Source organism: Glycine soja, chromosome 13, assembly GCF_004193775.1.
Source record: "Glycine soja cultivar W05 chromosome 13, ASM419377v2, whole genome shotgun sequence".
NCBI lineage: Eukaryota > Viridiplantae > Streptophyta > Magnoliopsida > Fabales > Fabaceae > Glycine > Glycine soja.
In genome coordinates, this window is record NC_041014.1 from 20,594,323 (window position 1) to 20,615,636 (window position 21,314).

The 21,314-nt window shown below is 31.9% G+C and overlaps 3 protein-coding genes across 5 annotated transcripts; 2 read left to right on the forward strand and 1 right to left on the reverse strand.

The window, feature by feature from the left end:
• Window positions 1-4,359: 4,359 nt before the first annotated feature.
• Window positions 4,360-7,518, forward strand: LOC114381404 (VAN3-binding protein-like). 2 transcript variants are annotated; one of them, XM_028340650.1, is made up of 9 exons: window positions 4,360-4,384; window positions 4,528-4,734; window positions 4,959-5,030; window positions 5,127-5,195; window positions 5,289-5,646; window positions 6,086-6,253; window positions 6,383-6,432; window positions 6,747-6,795; window positions 6,903-7,518. In XM_028340650.1, exons 2-9 carry the CDS (start codon window positions 4,549-4,551, stop codon window positions 7,112-7,114), a joined length of 1,164 nt encoding a protein of 387 aa, XP_028196451.1. In that variant the 5' UTR covers window positions 4,360-4,384; window positions 4,528-4,548; the 3' UTR covers window positions 7,115-7,518. The 2 variants fall into 2 exon arrangements, with proteins under 2 accessions (XP_028196451.1, XP_028196452.1); XM_028340651.1 differs by lacking the exon at window positions 4,360-4,384 and having other exon boundaries at window positions 4,464-4,734; window positions 4,968-5,030.
• Window positions 7,519-8,904: 1,386 nt separating this feature from the next.
• LOC114382169 (GPI mannosyltransferase 3) lies at window positions 8,905-12,336 on the forward strand. The gene is made up of 9 exons (XM_028341402.1): window positions 8,905-9,269; window positions 9,348-9,465; window positions 10,034-10,138; window positions 10,275-10,558; window positions 10,681-10,962; window positions 11,058-11,259; window positions 11,461-11,612; window positions 11,702-11,864; window positions 11,974-12,336. The coding sequence occupies exons 1-9, from the start codon at window positions 9,028-9,030 to the stop codon at window positions 12,052-12,054; spliced, it is 1,629 nt and encodes a 542-aa protein (XP_028197203.1). The 5' UTR covers window positions 8,905-9,027; the 3' UTR covers window positions 12,055-12,336.
• A 317-nt stretch (window positions 12,337-12,653) lies between these two features.
• LOC114382170 lies at window positions 12,654-14,866 on the reverse strand. Of its 2 annotated transcripts, none has more exons than XM_028341403.1 (5): window positions 14,530-14,866; window positions 14,178-14,328; window positions 13,775-13,887; window positions 13,481-13,601; window positions 12,654-13,038 (listed from the first exon to the last, which is right to left on the reverse strand). In XM_028341403.1, the coding sequence occupies exons 1-5, from the start codon at window positions 14,791-14,793 to the stop codon at window positions 12,875-12,877; spliced, it is 813 nt and encodes a 270-aa protein (XP_028197204.1). In that variant the 5' UTR covers window positions 14,794-14,866; the 3' UTR covers window positions 12,654-12,874. The 2 variants fall into 2 exon arrangements, with proteins under 2 accessions (XP_028197204.1, XP_028197205.1); XM_028341404.1 differs by having other exon boundaries at window positions 13,775-13,870; window positions 14,173-14,328; window positions 14,530-14,864.
• Between the last annotated feature and the right edge of the window lie 6,448 nt (window positions 14,867-21,314).

The following is a 21,314-nucleotide window of genomic DNA, read 5'->3' on the forward strand; positions in this document are numbered from 1 at the left end:
AAATTTGAAAAAAAAAGAATATGTGACTTAAATGATAATAAAAACATGTTTTTAATATACAATTTTAAAACTCAGATGAAACAATTAGAAATTTTAAAGATCTATTTAGATTTTTTTTTTAGTTTTAAGAATTACTGTGATAGTGCAATATTACACTTTTCTACACATGCACACAAAAAAAATTACACTTTCAAGGAATAATCACTAGGATCAGCCTAACAGTAATGGGTTTAAGAGGTTTATTATTTATGCAATATACTACTAAATCTTAATTTTACCATCTTCTTTGTTAAAAAAATGCTTTCAAGGATTAAAATAATAATTTATTCAACAATTGTATTAGAGGAATTTATGATTGGGTGATTTACCAAATTGATTGGTGGATTTGAGTTTGGGATTGATAGATATAGTACTCCTTTCGCTCAATTATAAATGTATTGTAAGATTTTTTTTTTTTTAAGTGATCATTGTATTAATTATTTTTTTTCACTTATATCTCTTATAATATTAATGTGAATAAAAAAATTATAAATAAATTAATAATAATAATAGATTAATTTTATAAATTTATTATTCTATTTTATTTATTTATTATTTTTTAATTTATGTAAAATAACCTAAATAATTATTTCGAGACAAAGGAAGAAAATATTTGATTAAGGATAGTCTTTGCATTGCACCACTGGAAGCCTAATTGCGTAGCCCACGGCGTGTCAACTTCGGCCTAAAGTGCGGAAACTAACTCTTTAAAGTGTGACACATGAGTTGAATGGCCCAATTTATAGCCCAAGAGACGTACCGATTTTAGCCTCGTGATTCACTCATCTTTTATTAACATCATTATTCGTATGATATTTTTTTATCATATTACTCATTTTATTTTATCTTTTTCATAATTATATATTTTTTTGTCTTTATTGTATAAAGATAATTCTACATAATAAATAGCAGATAATAACTTATTTAGGGTGAGTTTAATTGCTTAATTATTTTGAAAACCCACTACTGCATGTGTTATGATAGAAAAAGCGTGAAAGGTTTTTTTTCTTGCATCAACCTAAATGCCTGTCAGAATTTATTCTATTAAAAAAAATCAAATATACACTTAATACGAAAGTTTGGCAATGACTTAATTTTCTCTGAGCTCTACATACCGTTTACATATAAAATAAGGTTTCGTCTGTTTTATTGTTAAAAAATTAATCGACTAAAAAGGCAGGCTTTGTAACAAGAATACTTGGTTTAATTTTTTGAAGGCTTGATCAAAAGGATGCTTGTAACTCGGGTTGAGTTTGTGAAAATCTAGATAGGATACCAAGGACTGAGCATACTCTTAATCAGGTTTAAATGAACCAATGTAAAAAGTTTTATGTGATTATCTTTTTCCCTACTTCTTTTATAGCTTTACTCATAGTTTCAAAAGACAATAATCACATCTAAATTTTTAATTCATGTTTATTAAATCTTTTAACCATCATCCTTCGAGTAAGACTATACTTCGTTTTAGAAAAAGACTTGCAAAATGGTTTGAAACACAATTAAACTCTTTTTTTTTTTTTTTTTTGTATTTCTCTCGTGCCTAACATAAACTATACAAATATTAAAATCGATATAAGTATATTATGATAGATTCAAAACGCACATCGAATTTAATACAAATTCAACAAAGAATATATAAATCATATAAAAAAAAAAGGTCAATGTCAACAATAATGACGATTTGGAGGTCTTACTAGTACTTGATTATCCTACAGATTATCTATTTTTAATTCTTTTTATGCCATTTACTGATTTGGCCACCTTTCTCCATCTTTTTAACATTGTGTTTCAAATTATAATAATTTTTAGATAAATGACATAAGTTGATTGAATGTGCTTATTACTTGATTTTAATTGTAATTTAATGGTTCTGAGTTCCGACTGTGTCTCTTTTTTTTTTTTTTTTTTTAATTTCAAGTGTTAGAACAAAAAATATAATTTGGAACTATGAAAAATAAGACCAAGAAAAAAGATTCAATCATGTCATTAGAACTTTGGAGAATCATTGTGGAGCACCAAGTACACGAGAAAATTAAATTGTTTTTCTTATTGCAGTGCTCATAATTCATGTTTTTAATGCTTTCTGAGAACTCACCACTCTTGGATGATCTTAGGTCTCAATATTTAATGGAACTTTTATATAAAAACATGCTCTAAAATATGAAACCTGTAATTCTCTAAGTTAGGAATAGGCGTTGAATATTTGTTATCTTTTAAGTCATTATGTTCATGCTTATCCTTTTTTAATTCACCTAAGGGATTTGGGTTTTTAATTGAGGATAAAATTCATAATTAAATAATTCAGTGAACCCCATAAATGAATTATAGTGCCAAATTAAATTAATCTCAAATCATGATTCATAAATGAATTTGAATGAAACTTAACCCCCAATGCTTTAATTATTGATTTTCAAATATATAATTATAAATACGTTTATCTTTTAAGGTACAATTATTTATTTTAAAGAAGTTAAACCCATTGGAGGTAATATACATATATAAGATTCAATATTGCATTTGACATCTTTGCATCGGAGTGGATCTAGGTTGGAGGTCCAAATAGGAGTTATGGGCTTGGATTTGGGTAGTGATCCAAGACAAATACGAAAACACCTTAAATGTTCATAGTATTTTTTTGTAGGTAAAATTTGAGTTTCGATTCAACAATTTGTACCAACTTTTATTATCATCTTTTAATATGTAAATTATTGGGGTAAATTTTTAATTTTAATTGAAAAAATATCACAATTACTTAAATAATGGAAGAAATGTTTAATATAAATTCATTTTCTTTTTGCTGAAAGCAGGTATCTTATACCCAAAAGTCATAACACTACTTTCACAAAGTATTTTTTACATGCGCACAACTAGGAAATCATACTTTGTCAACATATTTAAAGAATCAGTTGTTTACCGATTGTGCAGATCTTATTGGTTCAATGTTTTTTTCATTTTCCTTTCATCTCATTTTACATCGCATCTTCTATCAATGTTTTATCCGAATACTATAAAACATGATGTACATTTATCTGGGTTCTAAATAATGTAACTACGTTTTGTCCTTTATAATAATCAATTAGTACAAATACATTGATCCTAGACGTGTTTGGTATAAGTTACGAACCATGAGTTAGAAACAATCTTAGCATCTCTAACGTAGAATGTGTTTGCTTGTCACATGAACGTAATCAGCACGGCTTCAAGCAAATCCCCACAAGAGTTTACTTAAATTAAAAGATCATTCCATTGATCATATTTTAGATATGTGCCTATGTGTGATGCCATAGCCTACTCGATTAGCTTTACACGCTCTTTTCAAGATGACAAAAGGCCAATCTTTATCGTAATTATTTAACAAGCAAGCTACTCAAGTGCTTAATTATTCTAATGAAAAAAATGCTTAACCATAATGATACCAGTTACTTCCTTTCATTTATGGCAATCATGCATGTCTAGTTTCTTTCCATCAACATTGGCCCACGAGCATGCTAGGTTATAATGCCCCCCCACTTTTTTCTAGCCTGTGAATGCTTATTATGTGGTGGCCCTGAAGAAAGCTCTGGTCCTCTGGCATTTAGCCTTTCATTATTTTATGCATCATGCTTATTGTGCTTAGCCTTAAGTTTATGGCTTTCATTTAAAGATGTTCAAAAGAAAGGGGCCTCTTGTTGAGTCTTTATACTAATAATCCCACAATGTTCTATTATGGCTGGCATGTGTTATCTCTCATTCGAATCTTGAGGGCTTGTTTTCTACAATCTAAATCAATAAGCAAAATAACCCTTTCAATATCACGTAGGTCCCTTAATTTCCACATCATCAGTAGCTTCACGAAAAGTTATGTACAATTATATCAAAGTGTAACGGCACTTTCCATCTGTAATATACTATTATTCCATCGACTCGATATTCCTGTTCCTCAGAAACCTTTCAGTATAACGAGATATTAGTTATTGGACTGTAGCAACATGTGCCCAAAATATCTGTAACATAGTCACTTGCCTTGCTTTTTTTTTTTTTTTCTATTCAAATTTCATACAATGGATCAATTTGATCAATGACAAGGAAGCATACGATAGCATTTTCTTTCTGTCCACTTTTGCCAAGTCCTATTATATAAAATTTCGCATGATTTTTGAAAATTTAAGTGTGAGTAACAAAATTCCACATTAAGAATAAGTTAAATGGTGATCATTTTAAGTAAAAAGTTCCATAAACTCCTGTTTTTGATTTAACAAGTGGTATGAATCTTACCGTGGCAGTGTCGCGGTGTCATGTCCTGCTTAATGGGGTTATTGAGAACACTATACTGCATGTTTAAAAGACACTCCCTTTTACTTTTTTGGTAAGAATAGTGGGGTTTACAAAATCATTATCATGGTGATTTAACATGTTTAAATATGCATGCATGCTTGCCTACATTAATATATATTCATATTTGAAACCGCGTAGCTGAATTATCTCATCCTGTTCAATTCATTTCTTCAGAAAATTGATCATCACGATAACATGGTTTCCGATTATAATCTATCCCCTTCGGATGCACATCCCGAGACTATGGATTTCCTTTCACTTGCATGGTGTAACTTTGCTGTGCAAGCTCTGCAGCCTGAGCCACAACATGGATCAGTTGTTCTACTTGATAATAACTCTATGAAGCAATTGGAGCCTGGTAGCCCCAACCCTCTTCCTTCGGTGAGTCAAACTGCTTCAACTATATTGCAATAGAATAATTCTAAATCCTCTTACAATATCTTTGTATTAATTCTCTTATTGGTTAAACCAAAAATCATTTGAATTTTTTATTGTTTTTACTTATCGTGGAGTATTAGAAGACTAATAAGAGGACGTAACATTACTTATTCTAATGTTATTCAACCTACTCATTTGTGATAAATATTTATGAAACTCTGCATAAGATGGAAAAGAGTGCTAGAATGGATGGTGCGCATTTTGGGTCATTCCCAGCATGGAAGTCTAATAATGTAAAGGTAAGAAATTATAAGGCAGAAGTGATTCTATATTGAGAATCAATCTTTCATGACTAGTTTTTATATACATATTTTGTTCATCTTGTGTTTTTTCAGTCATGGATATGGATGCAGCAAGCGATGCATCCTGAATTGAATTACAACAGCTGTTTCCGAAAGAAATGGGTATGTAATCTTATGATCTCTACCAACATGTATATTATATAATTATCAGTTCAGTTGGCAAAAATAAGTAGGTTTGTTGTGATCACCATGCAGATGCCATGGAAGCAGATCATACCACTGAAAAATGTCTCAATAAAGAAATGGTTTAAGGAAATAAAGATGAAGAGAAAAGAAGATCAGAGGTTGCAAAGAGCAGAGGTGCATGCAGCAATATCAGTTGCGGGGGTTGCAGCAGCTCTAGCTGCTATTGCTGCTGAAAATTCAAAAAATGAGTCAAACCAAGACAGAGATGCAGCAGTGGCCTCTGCAGCTGCCTTGGTAGCTGCACAGTGTGCAAAAGTAGCTGAAGCAATGGGGGCAAAGAAAGAACAGCTTAGCGGTGTAATTGGCTCAGCCATGAGTGGCACAAGTGCAAGTGACATCCTAACTCTCACTGCGGCAGCTGCAACATGTAACTTTCCTTATTCTTATTTTTTATTTTCATTCATTTTTTTGAATACTTTTATGTTATTTGGAGAGGAGGGGAGGGTGCAGATGCAAGATTTGATTTGGCTACAGATTTTGGAACTAAAAATCTGGTATCGGTGATGTCAAAAGTGTTAAAATTCCTGGCCCAATTGAAATTAGATGGTTCTTGACGTGTCCCTCCCTCATCAGAAAAGGCACTTTTTACTTTTTTTAGGTCCATTTCCTGTTTTTTTTTTTTAATATACCTATATGAAGAAATTTGTAAGATAAAGTACCACTTCACCCAACAAAAGAAACATGCAATTGAGGAAATTGATGGAAACATATTTTTTTTTTTCATAATTCTGATTTCGTTTTTGGTGTCCATGCACCATACTTTATGTACCATCCTTTTGCTGACTAAAAACTGTTGCCATCTGCAGCATTAAAAGGAGCTGCCACACTTAAAGTAAGATCAGGATGTAAGAACAGATTGAATGGGGGAGTCCCTATCTTGCCCCTTGAAGACAACAATGATCTAGATTTTGACTTTGAAAAAGGCAGATCAATTCTTGCACAGGGTGCTGAGTTATATGTAGAAACACCAGAAGGTAGAGTTATGATGCAAAAAAAAAAAAAAAAAAAACCTGCTCTGCAGTGGCATCCACTTATAACTACATACAATAAAGAACTATTACGTGATTTTCTAATTTGTTCTTACTTGAACTATGTCTGAACAGGGAAGTATATGCCTAGATCAGTGTCTGTAATCCTAAACAGCGAAGCCAAGGTCAGGATCATGGATGGTTTTTATGTTTATTTACTTTTATTTGGCTGAATAGGATTATGAACTGAAAACATAGCATCGTAAAAGCTACTTGCTAACAAAACAAAGAATTAAAAACACCGTAAAATCTTGTTCAAGTTAACTTACGATGTTTTTAATTATTGAAACTTACGGAGTACGAATCTTACTCATGAATTTTATGTCAAGCAATTGAGTTCATGATTAACTTACACATTATGATTAATTCTAATATTACTGAACAGTGATGTAGCTATATACTTTTGTCTCTCTGACTCGTGATGCATTGATTCCTATAGGTTGTACTTATGATGAGGAAGCATAATCTATTCAAAAGCAAGAGGGAGGGTAGGTGTATTTTTTTTGTTTTTCCAATAATGTTCTTTTCTTTTACTTTATTTAAACTTAGATTAGATTAGACTAGAAGGCACGCCGACTTATGACACTGGCAACAGGTATTGTAATGACTCTGCATGCGGAGCTGTATCAAGGTTCAGAAGCTGAGGATGCTGATACGTGTTATCTGATTGTTTTAACTACAAGAGGAGGAGTTTTCAAGCTAGACATGGCAGATGATTTCCGTCGTTACAAAACATGGGCAACAACAATCAATCACATGCTAAAAATTTCAGCTTCTTTTGCAAAATATGAGCTCCAATTTTACTAAAATCAATGTTATCAGTATCGGCACTTACCTTATGTATCGGTTTGCATCTTTTGCAAAATATTTGTACCTATTACAACATATCGTCCCTACTATTAAATTCAAATTATCTGTGGTCTGTCTAGAATAATTTGAAATAATAAGATGAATGAACAATATATGATGAGTACAAATATACCATGTCAAAGATTTCATTCAAAATTGAAATAGTTTGTTTTAGACACGCTCTCAGTGCTTAGTGTAAAGCAATAATGTTCTGGGGTGGCACCTTTAAAGGGGACAGGACCAACCGGCTAACAGGTATGTTCTATGTGGGCTTGAGTAATTCTTTTACCTCAATGCACGGTGTTGTCTGAAGCTCTGTATTTGGGACATAAATCAAACAAGATAAGCTTCCCCCTTTTTCACATTTTTTTCGTTAGACAAAAAGGTGAGCTACACCAACTATATGTCCCCCGTGTAACGAAAAAATGAGAGAAACCGAGTCCGGAACTTTTGTTGGGTAACTCTTGTACTTGACCAAATTCACCTGTTCCAATTTAGCAAGCTTGAATTGAATAAATACAACACCTTTTACTCTTTTTTTTTTTTTTTACAAGACCTTTTACTAGAACATATGATAATTTTTTTATGAAAGCTTGTCATGTAATTAAAAATAGTTAACCAATTATTTTCCCTTCTCATGTGACACATTCCCTATTTTTTTTTATAACGTTGTTGGTTTATATTTTATAATCACTGTGTAAGCTTTGAGTTAATGACATATATTTAAGAAAAATTCATTATCCTTCTCTGTGATTTACTTTTTTTCTTTAAATAATTCCAAGAGTTTACTTAATTACACTCTATGCCTCTTTTTTATTAGATAATATTACCTCTATGCCTTTGTATCTATTCATTTTAGAACACAAAGATTAAAAATATGAATAATATTCTCATTTATATTGAAATTATTTTTAACTTCTTAATATGATCTCTTCTATTAAGTCTCCCCCATTTATGATAAGCGTGTAAAGTATTCAAAATTAAATGAAGATAAAAGTATAGTTGAAAATAATAATAATTAATATTATCTTGAGTTTTAGAAAAGGAAAAATAAAAAGGAATGAAGCTTGTATTTACTTCCTTCGTTATGAAATAAGTATCAATTCAATTATTTTGTTGTTGCAAATTGTTTATCATTTTACAATACCATGAAAACATTTATTACCTTTTTTTTTTCTTTCAAACTAGTATTTAGCAACCATTCTTTTTTCAGAGATAAACTATTAATAATATATAACTTTTAGTTAGTCTTATAATATTTCTTTAAAACTTAAGATTTCGTAACTACTTATGCAACACTTTAAAATAAATATTTATTTCAAAATAGAGGAAATATTAGTTTGTTTGCACTCATGGAGAATTAATGAGTTGTTTTGAAGGATTTTTTCTTCTTCATTTTTTTCAATGTTTTGAAGAGTCTCATTGTCAAACTAGATGAGTTTATATAGAATTAAACTTAATGCATCCATTGTGTAAATTTTTTTACAATATCATCTGATTATTGATTGCTATTATGATTTTATATAGTAATTTTTAATTAGTTAACAATGTAAATTTTATACTAAGTGTACGTAAAAATTAACTTTTTTATGTACGTTTGTGACTTGTTCTTCTAGAAAATTGTTTTTGTCCAAAAAGAAAATGTTGAATCCACTAATACGTTAGACCACAAAACCGGTTTCTTGCATGTTCGGCCCATCACGGGAAAAAAAATGATAAACCCAATTTAAATCGGGTCATCACGAGAAATGATAAACCGGTTTCTTTCTGGTACTGTCACTTCTTTCTTCTTTAGTTCGTAGTTTTGAAGAAGAACACAAATGACTGTAATCTCTGCTCTTTTCTAACGACAAAGACAAAGAGGGAAACACATGTCACATTCACAAAGAATGAGACGAAGACACAACAGTGACAAATATGCAGACAAAGAAGAATCCCAAGCTCCAACTTCATCCAAATCAGATTCAGACCACACATCATTCCTTTGTTCACAAAAACGAGTCTTCGCTCTCTGCTTGGCATTCCGAATGGTGAATTCCGTTTTGGTGCAGACTTATTTCAACCCCGATGAACACTGGCAAGGCCCCGAGATCGCGCATCGCATCGCTTTTGGGTACCGTTCCATTCCTTTCCCCTTTCCTTTTTATATGTTCGTTTCTTCGTCGATACCACGTAAGCGCTGATCTGTCAGGTACGGTCACTTAACCTGGGAGTGGAAACAAGGTATCCGAAGCTACTTGCACCCCATCATCTTCGTTCCGCTTTATAGGCTCCTCGCCTTACTGCATCTTGATACCCCATGGCTTATGGTAAACAATTCATTTATTCTTATTTGTTTAATAGATATGGTTCCTTTAATTCACTGGCACGAGACGAGATTATTCTAGCTTAACTAGTTATCTTGAGTTCAAGTGTTGGATATTCCTTTGTGTTAAAGTATTTGGAAGAAGAGTTTTGTGGCATGTAGCAATCCTACCTGAGTCGAATAGGATCCTATCCCGTGGAGGATATTATTGGTTTCTGCCACAAAAATTAATTCTAATTTGAATTTAATAAGAATGTTCTATAAATGTACTTGGAAGAAGAGTTTTATCGCATGTAGCAATCCTACCTTACTCGAATAGGATAGTATCCTGTGGAGGATATTATTGGTTTCTGCCACAAAAATTAATTCTAATTTGAATTTCATAAGAATGTCCTATAAATGTATGTGTTTTATATGATTATATTGTAGTGTGATAAAAATTGTTAAATTTTATAATAATTACTTGAAAAGCAATACCTAAGTGATTTTTTAATTGGTTGAATATGTTAAAATCTTTACATTAACTGCATATAGAAATTAACCTATTTTAATTTTTGTTCTGTGTTTGTTAGATGAGGGCTCCACGGCTACTGCAGTCTGTATTCTCTGCAGTTGGTGATTTATACTTGTACAAGCTTGCTGCGGTTCTCTTTGGTGATTCTGTTGCAAAATGGACAGTATCCTACGATTCTGTTTACCTTTCTTTCTTCTTTTTTTTTTTTGTTGGAATGAGTGTGTTTAATGTTTGAAGTTCTTGCTGCTTTGCATTCTCCGATATTGTATATGAAAATTGAAAACTTTACTCTGTCTCAGCTCTTTTCGCAATTGTCCAATTGGTTTATGTTTTATTGTTTTTCTCGAACGCTGTCGAATAGCTTGGAGACTGTTCTTACACTAGTGTCCCTATACTTTTGGCCCTGCATGAGACCTTCCAGCAACTGTTCCTTTGTTTCAAGGAAGTGGGGCTTAGCTGTGGCAGCGGTGGCTTGTGCTATCCGACCAACAAGTGCAATCACATGGCTGTATGTTGGCCTGCTTGAGCTTTTCAAGGCACATGACAGATTCAAATTCATTTTTTTGGAGGTGGCTCCTATTGGGTATGTTTTTGGAGGTGGCTCCTATTGTGCTTTTAGAGAATGATATATCGTGTGTGATTTTTCTTTTTCTGTTTCCCTTCTCCCTGAAGAACATATTTTAACACTCAGGCTCACTCTTTCAGGATCCTGGTGCTTGGACTTACCTGCTTATTAGATCGTTTCATGTATGGCACATGGATTCTAGTACCACTTAATTTTCTAAAATTCAATTTTCTTTCTGCGGGAGGAGATTATTATGGAACTCACAAGTGGCACTGGTACTTCACTCAGGGATTTCCAGTCATGATCTTCTCTCACTTACCATTTTGTATAGCTGGTATCATTTATTCCAAACAATGGAAGTTTTCTGGCCTTCTTGCATGGGTTTTGGGTTTCTACAGTTTATTAGGCCACAAGGAATTCAGGTATTTCAATCTGAAAAAGTTACATATGCTTGTTAACATATAACTGGCCTATTGGTTTTAACTTGATTTATGATAATAATTACTGTGAGGAACAGGTTTGCCTTGCCAGTTCTTCCCATAGCTCTGATGTTTTCTGGTTATTCTTTGGCTGTGATAGAAGATCCCGGTTATGCACAGAATAAAGGAAAAAAATCTATAAAAAAGCATACGAGATTTCCTCCCAATATGGGAGCTGCTATCTTATTTTTGCTTGCTACCAATATTCCAATGGCTTTGTACATGAGTTTGGTTCATCAGGTTTCTCTCTCTCCCTCTCCTTTACCTGGACTGGCCTTGCTATTATACACATGCAATTTAGGATATAGAGATTATTAATTTTTCTTGTCACTGTTTGTTCTTTCAATTTGATGTTCATATATCTTTATATATCAAGAGTTGAGCAAAAAAATCTTATGTAAAAATCTAGAAATATTTAATATATTCTTTATTTTCTAACAGAGAGGACCCGAGGATGCCATGAACCACCTTGCTAGGGAAGCTCTTCATGGGAAAGTGAAAAGCATTCTATTCCTAACGCCTTGCCATGCCACTCCCTACTATTCGATGCTGCATCATAACCTGCCAATGCAATTTCTCGATTGCACACCAAGGTTTGGATTTTAGAAATCTGCAATAACTTCTAAACTTAATCGGAACTTAAATAAGTTCATAATTCATGTTAATGTATCATGTTCAACAGTGAAGAGAAAGGAGTTCCTGATGAGTCTGACCGTTTCTTGATGGACCCTATTCCTTTTGTGTCTGAATATGCAAAAAACAAGTCTCTGCCCAGCCACGTTGTTTTATTTGATTCTGAAGAACAAAAATTGAAGAACCTTTTAATTTCACTTGATTATAAAGAGGTAATTAATAAGACTTTTCAAAGTTAATTATTGCTCAGTTTTCGGATATTGCTCTTCTTCATTCTTGTAATTTCTCCACGTTTTTCTAACATTGAGATTTCAATAACAGGAAAAAAGATTTTTTAATGCTCACTTCAAGGTTGATCGTGATCTTCAAGGTTCAATTGTTGTATACGTGCGAATAAGATAGCAATATTCATCTGATCTGCAGCAAATTTGGCATCGTAACAGTTTGAATTGTAACTCTGGTAATTTGGCCCCTCTGAAATGAAGTTATGTTATTTGTTAATTTATTGCTCAACAGGAAATTTTGCAGTTGACAGCTTGGAAATGGCCTTTCAATATATTTTTATAGTTGATCTACATTTTTCTTAAAAAGATGAATTATCTTTCAGGGATCTCTTTTCGAGTCAGTTGGACAGATAATTCCTGTCAAAGAGAGTATATAATGTTGAAATAGTATTTTATAATATTCGTAATTGTACGTAGACACCTTTGGAAAAATTCGTTATTAAATTTTAATTGTTACTGATAACTACGATGCTTTTGAATTTTTGAAGGACTTAAAGGAGGATGAGATGTATATTTCAAAAGGCCTAGTTTATTCCAAAGATATAGGTTAAGGTCGCAACTTAGTAGATACTAGTACTATACTAGAACATGTTCTTGTAATGCACTGCGGCAACAATGGTGTCAACACCGAATAACATACTAATTACTAGATTGCTAGGTAAGTGCGAGTTCCGTTTTCTTGAGCAACTTTTTTAGCCTAACAATGTGTGATTGATATTATCAAAATATAATCATCAAGGGGAGCCATTTCATGTCATCATATCTTAAAGTGGATCATTGTCTTGTCTGCCAGATTTGCTAAAATAGCAAAACACGTTACATTTGGGCTTTGGCATGAAAGGAAAAAGAACTATGAGGCAAGGTAGGAATGTGAAAATAACTGAACAAGAATTGACAGAAAACCATATTAACAGAAGATATAGGACAACACTGTTAAATTAGGTCTTTGAAAGCCCTGACCATAGGAGAAGTCTTCGGGGCCGATCTAGAAACCTGGCCTGCCACGCGGGTTCATCACTTTCATAGACAAACCCACTCTTTATATACAATTTCTTTGCTGGTTCATTGTCTACAGCAACATGGACGTACAAATCTGTTATGCCTGAAAGAAAGATAAAAATAATTAAATTTGGTCACTTTTGGCTTAGGAAAGTCCAATCTAAGTTGTCATGTAGAAATCAAGGTCTTCTCAATCATAAAGTAAAAAATAGAGTAATGGAAGACCGTGAACAATTGTGTTTAGTGAATTCTTCATATCCTTATCAAAACAAAGATTAGGATTTAGATATAAGGGTTGCCTTTGCCTATATCTAATCTAATCAAGAGAAATGTAACACACTCTTTTAAATACACTTTCTATTATTAGTTGAAATTTTAAACAATTTTTAAACAATAGTAGCAGGTGTGTTAAGAGTAGTGTATTGAAGAATATGTTGTTCCTCATCTAATCAAAAGCCATACATGCCCATCAATAGATCTTTTTTAAAGTTAGTGGAAACGATAGCAATATGCACGTAGCAGTTAAGTGCTATTTTGATTCCTACCCCAATCATAAGCAACTAACTTTGACTTTTCAAGAAGTGCATAAGCCAACCCATTTCTATGCAACTCTTTGGCAACACATACATTGCTGAGGTATGCCCTTGTGATATCAGCTCCAATGACCTACAAACAGTGAAACATGTAAACAATTAGACGTAGGCAGCATTGTACAAATTAGAAACCGGAGAAGACTTGGCAATTTTCGTGTCAAAACTCAAAACCTGGTTGCCTGCAAAATTCTACCATACAAACAAACACAGCATACAAATTTAGACATCCAGGAGATAGAAAAATACCTCAGGCTTCGCCCCTACAATTTCATCGGGAAGGCTCAAGCACTGATTAAGATCAAGAGTACCAACTACAATCCGGTCCTCTCCATTGGTAGAAAACTGTAATTTTAACGAAACTACAAATAATTATGTTAAGAAACAAGAAACAACACGCCACTGAGCAAGTGTACACAGACAAAAACAACGAAAACTCATCCTATATAACAATTTATTGGATGGGATCGGGGTTTGAACTAAATTTTTTACAACAATTCTAAGCAGGGTAAAAGGATAAGTATGATTAACAAGCTAGTCATGTGAATTTTCTGAGCAGAGAGGGACAAGAGACATGGAAAGCATTATTAGCATTGAATAATTCATTGATGACAGCACAGCAGAAACAGTGAGGAAATAAAACAAACCTTACATGAAGAGCACAAATCATCGGAGAGGGTGGCAATATGGGACAAAGGAAGGGAGGCATTTATGCAAGAGACTCTTCTGAAGCCCATTCTTTTCCCTGAAACGCGCTCCTTAAGGGCTTCGAACTCGCGCTCAGCCAAGTACCTCGTATGATCCTAACACAACTTAACAAACACGAAATGCGGAATGCACCGTATTACGTTACATCGTTAAAAAAAAAAAAAAAATCACTCTTTTATCACAATTCAATCGTACCCATCTGCGAAACGGTAACCAAACAACGAAGCTTGAAGCTAGATTCGATAACTAATATTGTTTTAAAATGAAAAATAGAAGGATTGAAGTGGGAGACTGACTAGGATTCCGAAGGCGTCGGGGCGGAATTGATTGAAGGAACGAACGCGGAGACAGGCAGCGGCCCAGAGCTCATCCTCGTAGAAGGATTCAGCGATGGTTAAGAGAGTGGTGTCGATTTTTTGGGTGCAAATGTTGGTGGCAGCTGAGGATTGGATTTGGGTCCTGAATATGTTGGAGAAACCATAGAGATTAGATGATGTCAACGGAAACGATGAGGAAGAAGGAATAAGAGGACAGGAACAGAGAGAAGAAAGCAGCGTCATTTTTTTGTACTGTTAATTCTCTTTCTCTCTGTCTCTGCTTAGTGCTTAGTGATCTCCACTAATTTGTTGTCTGTTATTGCGGCCCAGGCTCACTCAATCTATATTAGTTTTTTTTTCTACCTCTTGTTTGGGTTTCGGATAATTCACAAGCCCAATTATTTTTTTTATGAGGAGTGCTTGTTATAGAGTTCAGCATTTTGACAAACAAAAATGTTATAAAAAAATTCAGCATGGACATTGCCAACACGTTGGACCAGAAAATAAAATAAAATAAACAAAGAAAAGATAAAGAAGAATTTGGTGAGTGACGTTGCATTTATGACTCACTATCTCAAAACAAAATGATTAATTTATTGCTTGAAAAAATGTGCTAGTTTTTATTTCGGTTTCATCTTGCAGCTAAATACATTTTGAATAATCAATAAAAGGGTTAACAAACACACCAAAAAAAAAATATATTGCACGTAACAAACCTTCAAACTCCTCACACATTGAGTTTGTGAATGAGGGCCTAAATTCAATTCTTGTTGAATACATCTTTAAAAGAGGGTGGGGGAAATTTAAGTGTGATTAAATAAAAATTTAATTACTCATTTACTTCCTATAAATTTTAAATTTATCCCTTTTAATTCTTATAGTTAACAAGTGGATGTATTAATCCCTAAAGTTTAATAAGTAAATTTTTTAGCTGATGAAATTTACATTTTAATTCTCAAAAGGTAAAAAAAAATTAACGACAAACGTTTTGGAAATTAAAATATAAATTTAGAAACTAAAAAATTTTCTTATTAAACTTTAGGGACTAAAAGAAATAAATTTAGAAACTATAGGAACTAAATGATAATTAAAGTTAAATAAATAATTATCCCACTAATTAAATGTAATTTTTGTATGTACTTATTAAATCTATCCCCCTCAATTATCAATCTGCAGCTAGTCAAACGTTCCTTGCGAAGACGGCAAAGTGTTGCGACCATAGCCAATAGAGTTGTCCTTTACTTCAATGCACGGTTGTAGATTATAATCATCCTACACCTACACATTATACCTCTCCTATATTCCTATTCTACCATCAATAGGACAAAACAATAAAATAAAAGCACCAATCAATATCCGTTGCAATGTTTTGTTTTCCATCATGCATCAATTACTCATTGCCTAGCCAACTCGTGTGGACAAATCTGAATTGATTCCTTCCGTTATCGATGAACACAAACAATAAATAAAACAGTTGAACACCCACCCATCCGTTTTCGAAGAAATTCTTTAATTTGCTTTCTTCCCCTACCACAATCACAAAAACTGATAAGATGCCCATTGCTTACCTTTACGTGTAACCATAGTGGTGAATAGCAAGATTTTGGGCAAATTAAAATATACTACAAAGCATTTATTGGTAAAGTGAGAATAGCAGTGTCTCAAGACATTAATGGTCAAGGATCACACACATTCGTGCAGCACGGACACGGGAAATTATGAGTGCGCATCAGCACCAGCACAGCTTCATTGCAACGTAAAATCTTTTTCTTTCTTGGTTTAATCCTAGAATAATAATTTCATTCAAGTAACCTTCGCGATTAATTATTTGTTTGTATTTAAAATTAGTAACTTTAAAAGATTTTCTTAAATAAACTTCAAAACTCAGAATAAAGTGTAATAGATATTTACTATCATGAGCGTAAATTATCTGATTTGAAGTTGTTGTCAGACAATTATTAATTTTTTGTTACTGAGAAGGATTGAATCCATGGATATTTTCTTCTTTCCCTTCTTTGGGAGTTGTTACAGTTGAATCAGTAGTTTCAAAAGTTTGATTCTAATTTTTAATACACTTACTTCTATTAAATTTTCAAAAAAAAATTATCATCTAAAATAATTTTAATTTTACCTAGTTGAAATAGGATTATCTTAAGTCAAAAATACATGTAATTTAAAAAAAAAACAGTCTGACAGATATTTACTTCAATATAAATTTTTTTTCACATTTTCCCTTTCTTAAAATCCAGTAAAACAACTTCACACACGAATACATGTGATCGATTAAAAAATTAAGTGAGATTTATACAGAAAGAGAGAGAATTAGTGTAATAGATGAAAGAAGGAGGTTTGGGGCGTTGGAAATCGTCTTGCATGTTCATATGCTTTGTCTTACGTAGGCGGCTGCAACGATTGAAGAAAAAAGGGAAAGGACTCTGAGAGAGACTGATGGATTGACCATGTGTTGTCCCATCAGTATCACTAGCTAGGGTTTTGAATTGTTATCATTTATCTAAGATATTTAAAAGGAAGGAAGAGTGTATATCAATGTAAGATCCCTATATAACCCCCCTCTTATCCCACTCCCACTTTTGCCCACTTGATTCAATTCACACCCTTTTTACTCTCTTGAGAATTTGATATGATAATGATATATACTATTATGGCATAATTATGAAGAGAAGCATTTATCCGATGGGTAGGTTAGGCTTTGTGCTTGGGACGGATCACTATCTTCAATGGAGAGCGTTGGAACAATTCAAGCCAAGCCAAGTTTTTCACATAAAATCACATGCATATATGCTGTCACTGCTTGAATAATTCGTCCTTTCCCCTCTACAAATGTTCGCCATCTTTAACCATATTCCTTAGAATTCAAAATGGCTCACACAGCTGTAAAACTTATTTTATCATCAGAAAGATAGAGGAAATACAAGATTGATTCAATGGTTAAAGAATGGTTGAAGAAAAATGAAAGAAGAAAAAAAGGAAAAGAAATCACCATTCAAAACTCCTAATTGATATTTTTATAAGTTCACTTAAAAACTTAATTACATTCCACGTGATAAAGTAGAATTAATCTAAACTACAAATGTAAATTACACTATGCATTTTCAGTAAAAATAAAAGAATTAGTTTTATATCTTTTAAAACGAATAAAAACCTACACATACATGAAGTTACACGCGAATGCCGGATATGCAATTAATTAAATTTTCATAATTTTTCATCGTATAATTAAATTGCAACCACAATGCGACTATTATAATTTTATTTATCAATAAGCAAAAATTTAAAATAAATTACACAGACAATCCTCATACATTATATTAACTCGCTTAATTATTTAAAAAAATATTACATCTGTATTCTTATAAGAAAGGTTATTCTAAATGTTTAAAAACCAGAAAATATCATTATTATAAACCAATTAGAAACCATTATTAGTAAGTCAACCAATTTATTTTTATGGAGTAAATCAACAAACTATTTGCATGTATTGTATAGATATTTATTAACATTTTTATTTTAATTTTTTCCAGTTAAATTAATTAGAAATCTTTAATTCAGTTTTCGAAATGTTACTGCATTAAAATGTTCTAAGTAAAAAAAAAAACTTATAGACCGTGATAAGAAATTGAAAATGTGTTTAAATAGCTTCCAAAATCATGATAAATTGTGATAAAATGGATCGATTTTGATTTGGTTAAATTTTATATGTTGAAATTATTTTTAAAATCATGGAAGAATGAATTATGATGCATAAAAAAATAAGGTAAACTTTTCAAAATTAATTTTACCACCATCAATCTAAATACACATTAAAACATTTTTTTCGAACCAAGTTAAACAGTAATAAAAAATTCGAGTAAGGAAAAGAAAAAAATAGCAAAACATCCTTAAATTGGTACTTGGAAAACCCTACCTCTTACACGGCTGCACACCTAACAGGCATATGACACGTGGTGGCATTTGATGGGAAAGAACAAAGTGGAAAGATGAAAATAGAAATTCAAAAAAAAGAGAGAGAGAGAGAGAAAGCCCCGTGTAGAGGTAAACCAGCTTTGCGTGCAAAGCTGTGTCATGTTTTTTTCCTCACCCATTCCCCCATCTTTTCCCAAATATATAATATATCTACCAAAATCGTAATTTATATTTTTTATTTTCCTTGAAAATTCTTAAATCTTGATTTGAGTAAAAATTAAGAAATCAAATTTGACTCAAATCATGGCTGAAATGTTTTCAAATGTTAGTGGAGATTTTTTTTTTATATAAAAAAGTCTCCTCTCAAAAACTATAAAAAATTAAAATATTTTTTGAAAATTGGAAAATAGAAAGTGCAGGATGGTAAAATACCAACACTATCAAATATCATGTAATTGAATTTTTTGGTTTAAACTTATTTATTGAAAAAAATATTTTAATAAAATAAGTATTTTTATTTTAGTATGTTTATCTCAATTATTTCGGCCTAAAAAATTAATTTTTTTATCTATTTTAAGAAGCAAATCATATTTATTTGTTAAAATTGTTTATTTTAAATTTAAACAAACTAACTATATTTGCTAGAACTCTCACGTATGTTCACTAAAAAAATAATTTTTTAATACAAATGAAACCAAACAGATATTTTATATATAACTTGTTTGCTTTAACTCCTTTTTTTACAGTAAACAAAACAATTTGCCACTGGAAATATTTTTTTTCCAAAACAAAAATATTTCACATGGTACCGCAACTTTTTCTATACCCTGAACAAAACATACTGTTAATATTTGGTTATGTGGTTGAAAGTGAGACAGAAACTTCGTTTTAACTCGAAAATTTTATATATTGTTTTATGACGAATTGGCCATTTTAAAAAGAATTAAATTTAAAATACGAATATTTTTAAAAAATTAAATTTATGAATTCAACACCGTTTAAAAGCAAGTTTATAATTAATCAGTCACCCCAACTACATCTTGGATGGAACAAAAGCGAAGCCCCTGGGGTTATCATTATCATTGTAGGACCTGCATGTTATCAGTTTCATGCTTTATAAAGCTTATGCCGTTCAAAATGCAGTGAGATTTCTATGTATATATTTATTTTGATGCAGTGTTCTGGCTGAAAACTCCAAGTTGATGCAGCAGGATGCTTGCAAATCCTTTACGACAATTAGGTCATATGTATATAAAGTCATCGTGGGAAGTAAAAGTTCTGGAACCGATACACAATACTATCAACTTCTTTCTCATCTATAATGACAAAATTATTGGTTATATATATACCTTACTTTCTTGGGTGCCTTTGAGTATTCCTCGGCCACAAGGCAAACATTATTTTTGGACATACGGGTTGGTCTTTTTTAAAAAAATGTTTTTTAGCATACACAGACTGATGATTAAACCTTTCTCCACATATTTAAAAAATAATTATATGTCAACTATACCGTACCATGTTATAGTAACTATATCTATCTTATCAAACACTAACAGTAATGTATACACATGGTCTCATGTGAGTTGCCTAGCCACTGAACACATGCACATCATTTTCTATATATTAAGTTTTTTCAATCATGTTATTAATATGAATTATCTATATGTTAATTTCATCAATAATTATTTTTTATTGTAAAAATTAGTTGATCACTTTCAGTGTTAAAATATACTTTAAAAATTAAATTAATCGAATCTATAACTGAAGATTAATTTTTGTTAGGAGATCTAGTTAATCACCTTTAGTGTTAAAATATATTTTGAAAATTAGTTTAACTAAATCCATAATTAACATTTCAATTTGAATATGTTTACATAGCCAATAGACAGTTGTACGCTTCATGTTTGCGAACGTACAAATTAAAGTTATTTATTGATTTGTGCACATGCATGGCATGCATGTAAGCTTGGTCAATACTATTATTCGTCCCATATACTTGTAGATATATTAAGGTCCTATATCTCCAAAGTTTGTCAACAAAAAACTATTAAACATGTTTAATTTAACTATATCTATACTTACCACAAAAACTTAAGAACTATAATTAATTGCAGGTAGTTAAATCATTGAATGTAGCTAAACTGTTAATTAGTTAAATTGATTTGATAGTTGATTGGTGAAGATAGCGAGTGAGGTGATTTGTAAGGAATAGTGTGTAAAACTGTAAATAGTATTATTTTTTTTCTTAATATAGAACCTTAAATAATATTTGACATGTGAATAAAAAAGAATGAATTAAAGAGAGAAAAAAAGTGAGTTATAATAATAAAGGTAAAAATTAGTAGATTGGACGAAGAGGGTGTATTCTTTTCTGTTAATTTTTCTCTTGTCATCAGAGTTATATGTTTGATTGATATTCACTTTTACCCTGTGAGAGAATTGATTGCAGGCTCCATACTGTTTTAACTTGTTTCCCTTTATTGGAAATTTGAGTCCGAATTCCCATGCTTCGTATATATGCTTTTGAATTTACGTGACTGAGGAGGTAAAAGATTAGAGAACAGAAGAGTGAGGCAGAGAAATATGGTTAAGTCACGTTGCTTGTCACTGCAGTACTGTACTTTATCCTTTCTTCTCTCAAATCAGTCGCCATTTTTATCTGATTTATAATCAAGACTTCTCGCTGTAAGGGATCAGAGAAAGACAAAGCTAGAACAAGGGAAAAAAAGGGTTTTTTAAATCCCATCAATTCACAGTTTTTGGGTCCACTAACCTCATCCTTTTTCTTCAAACTTCACTGAAACAACAACGTTTTTGGAATGTCAGAAGTCCCTTATTTT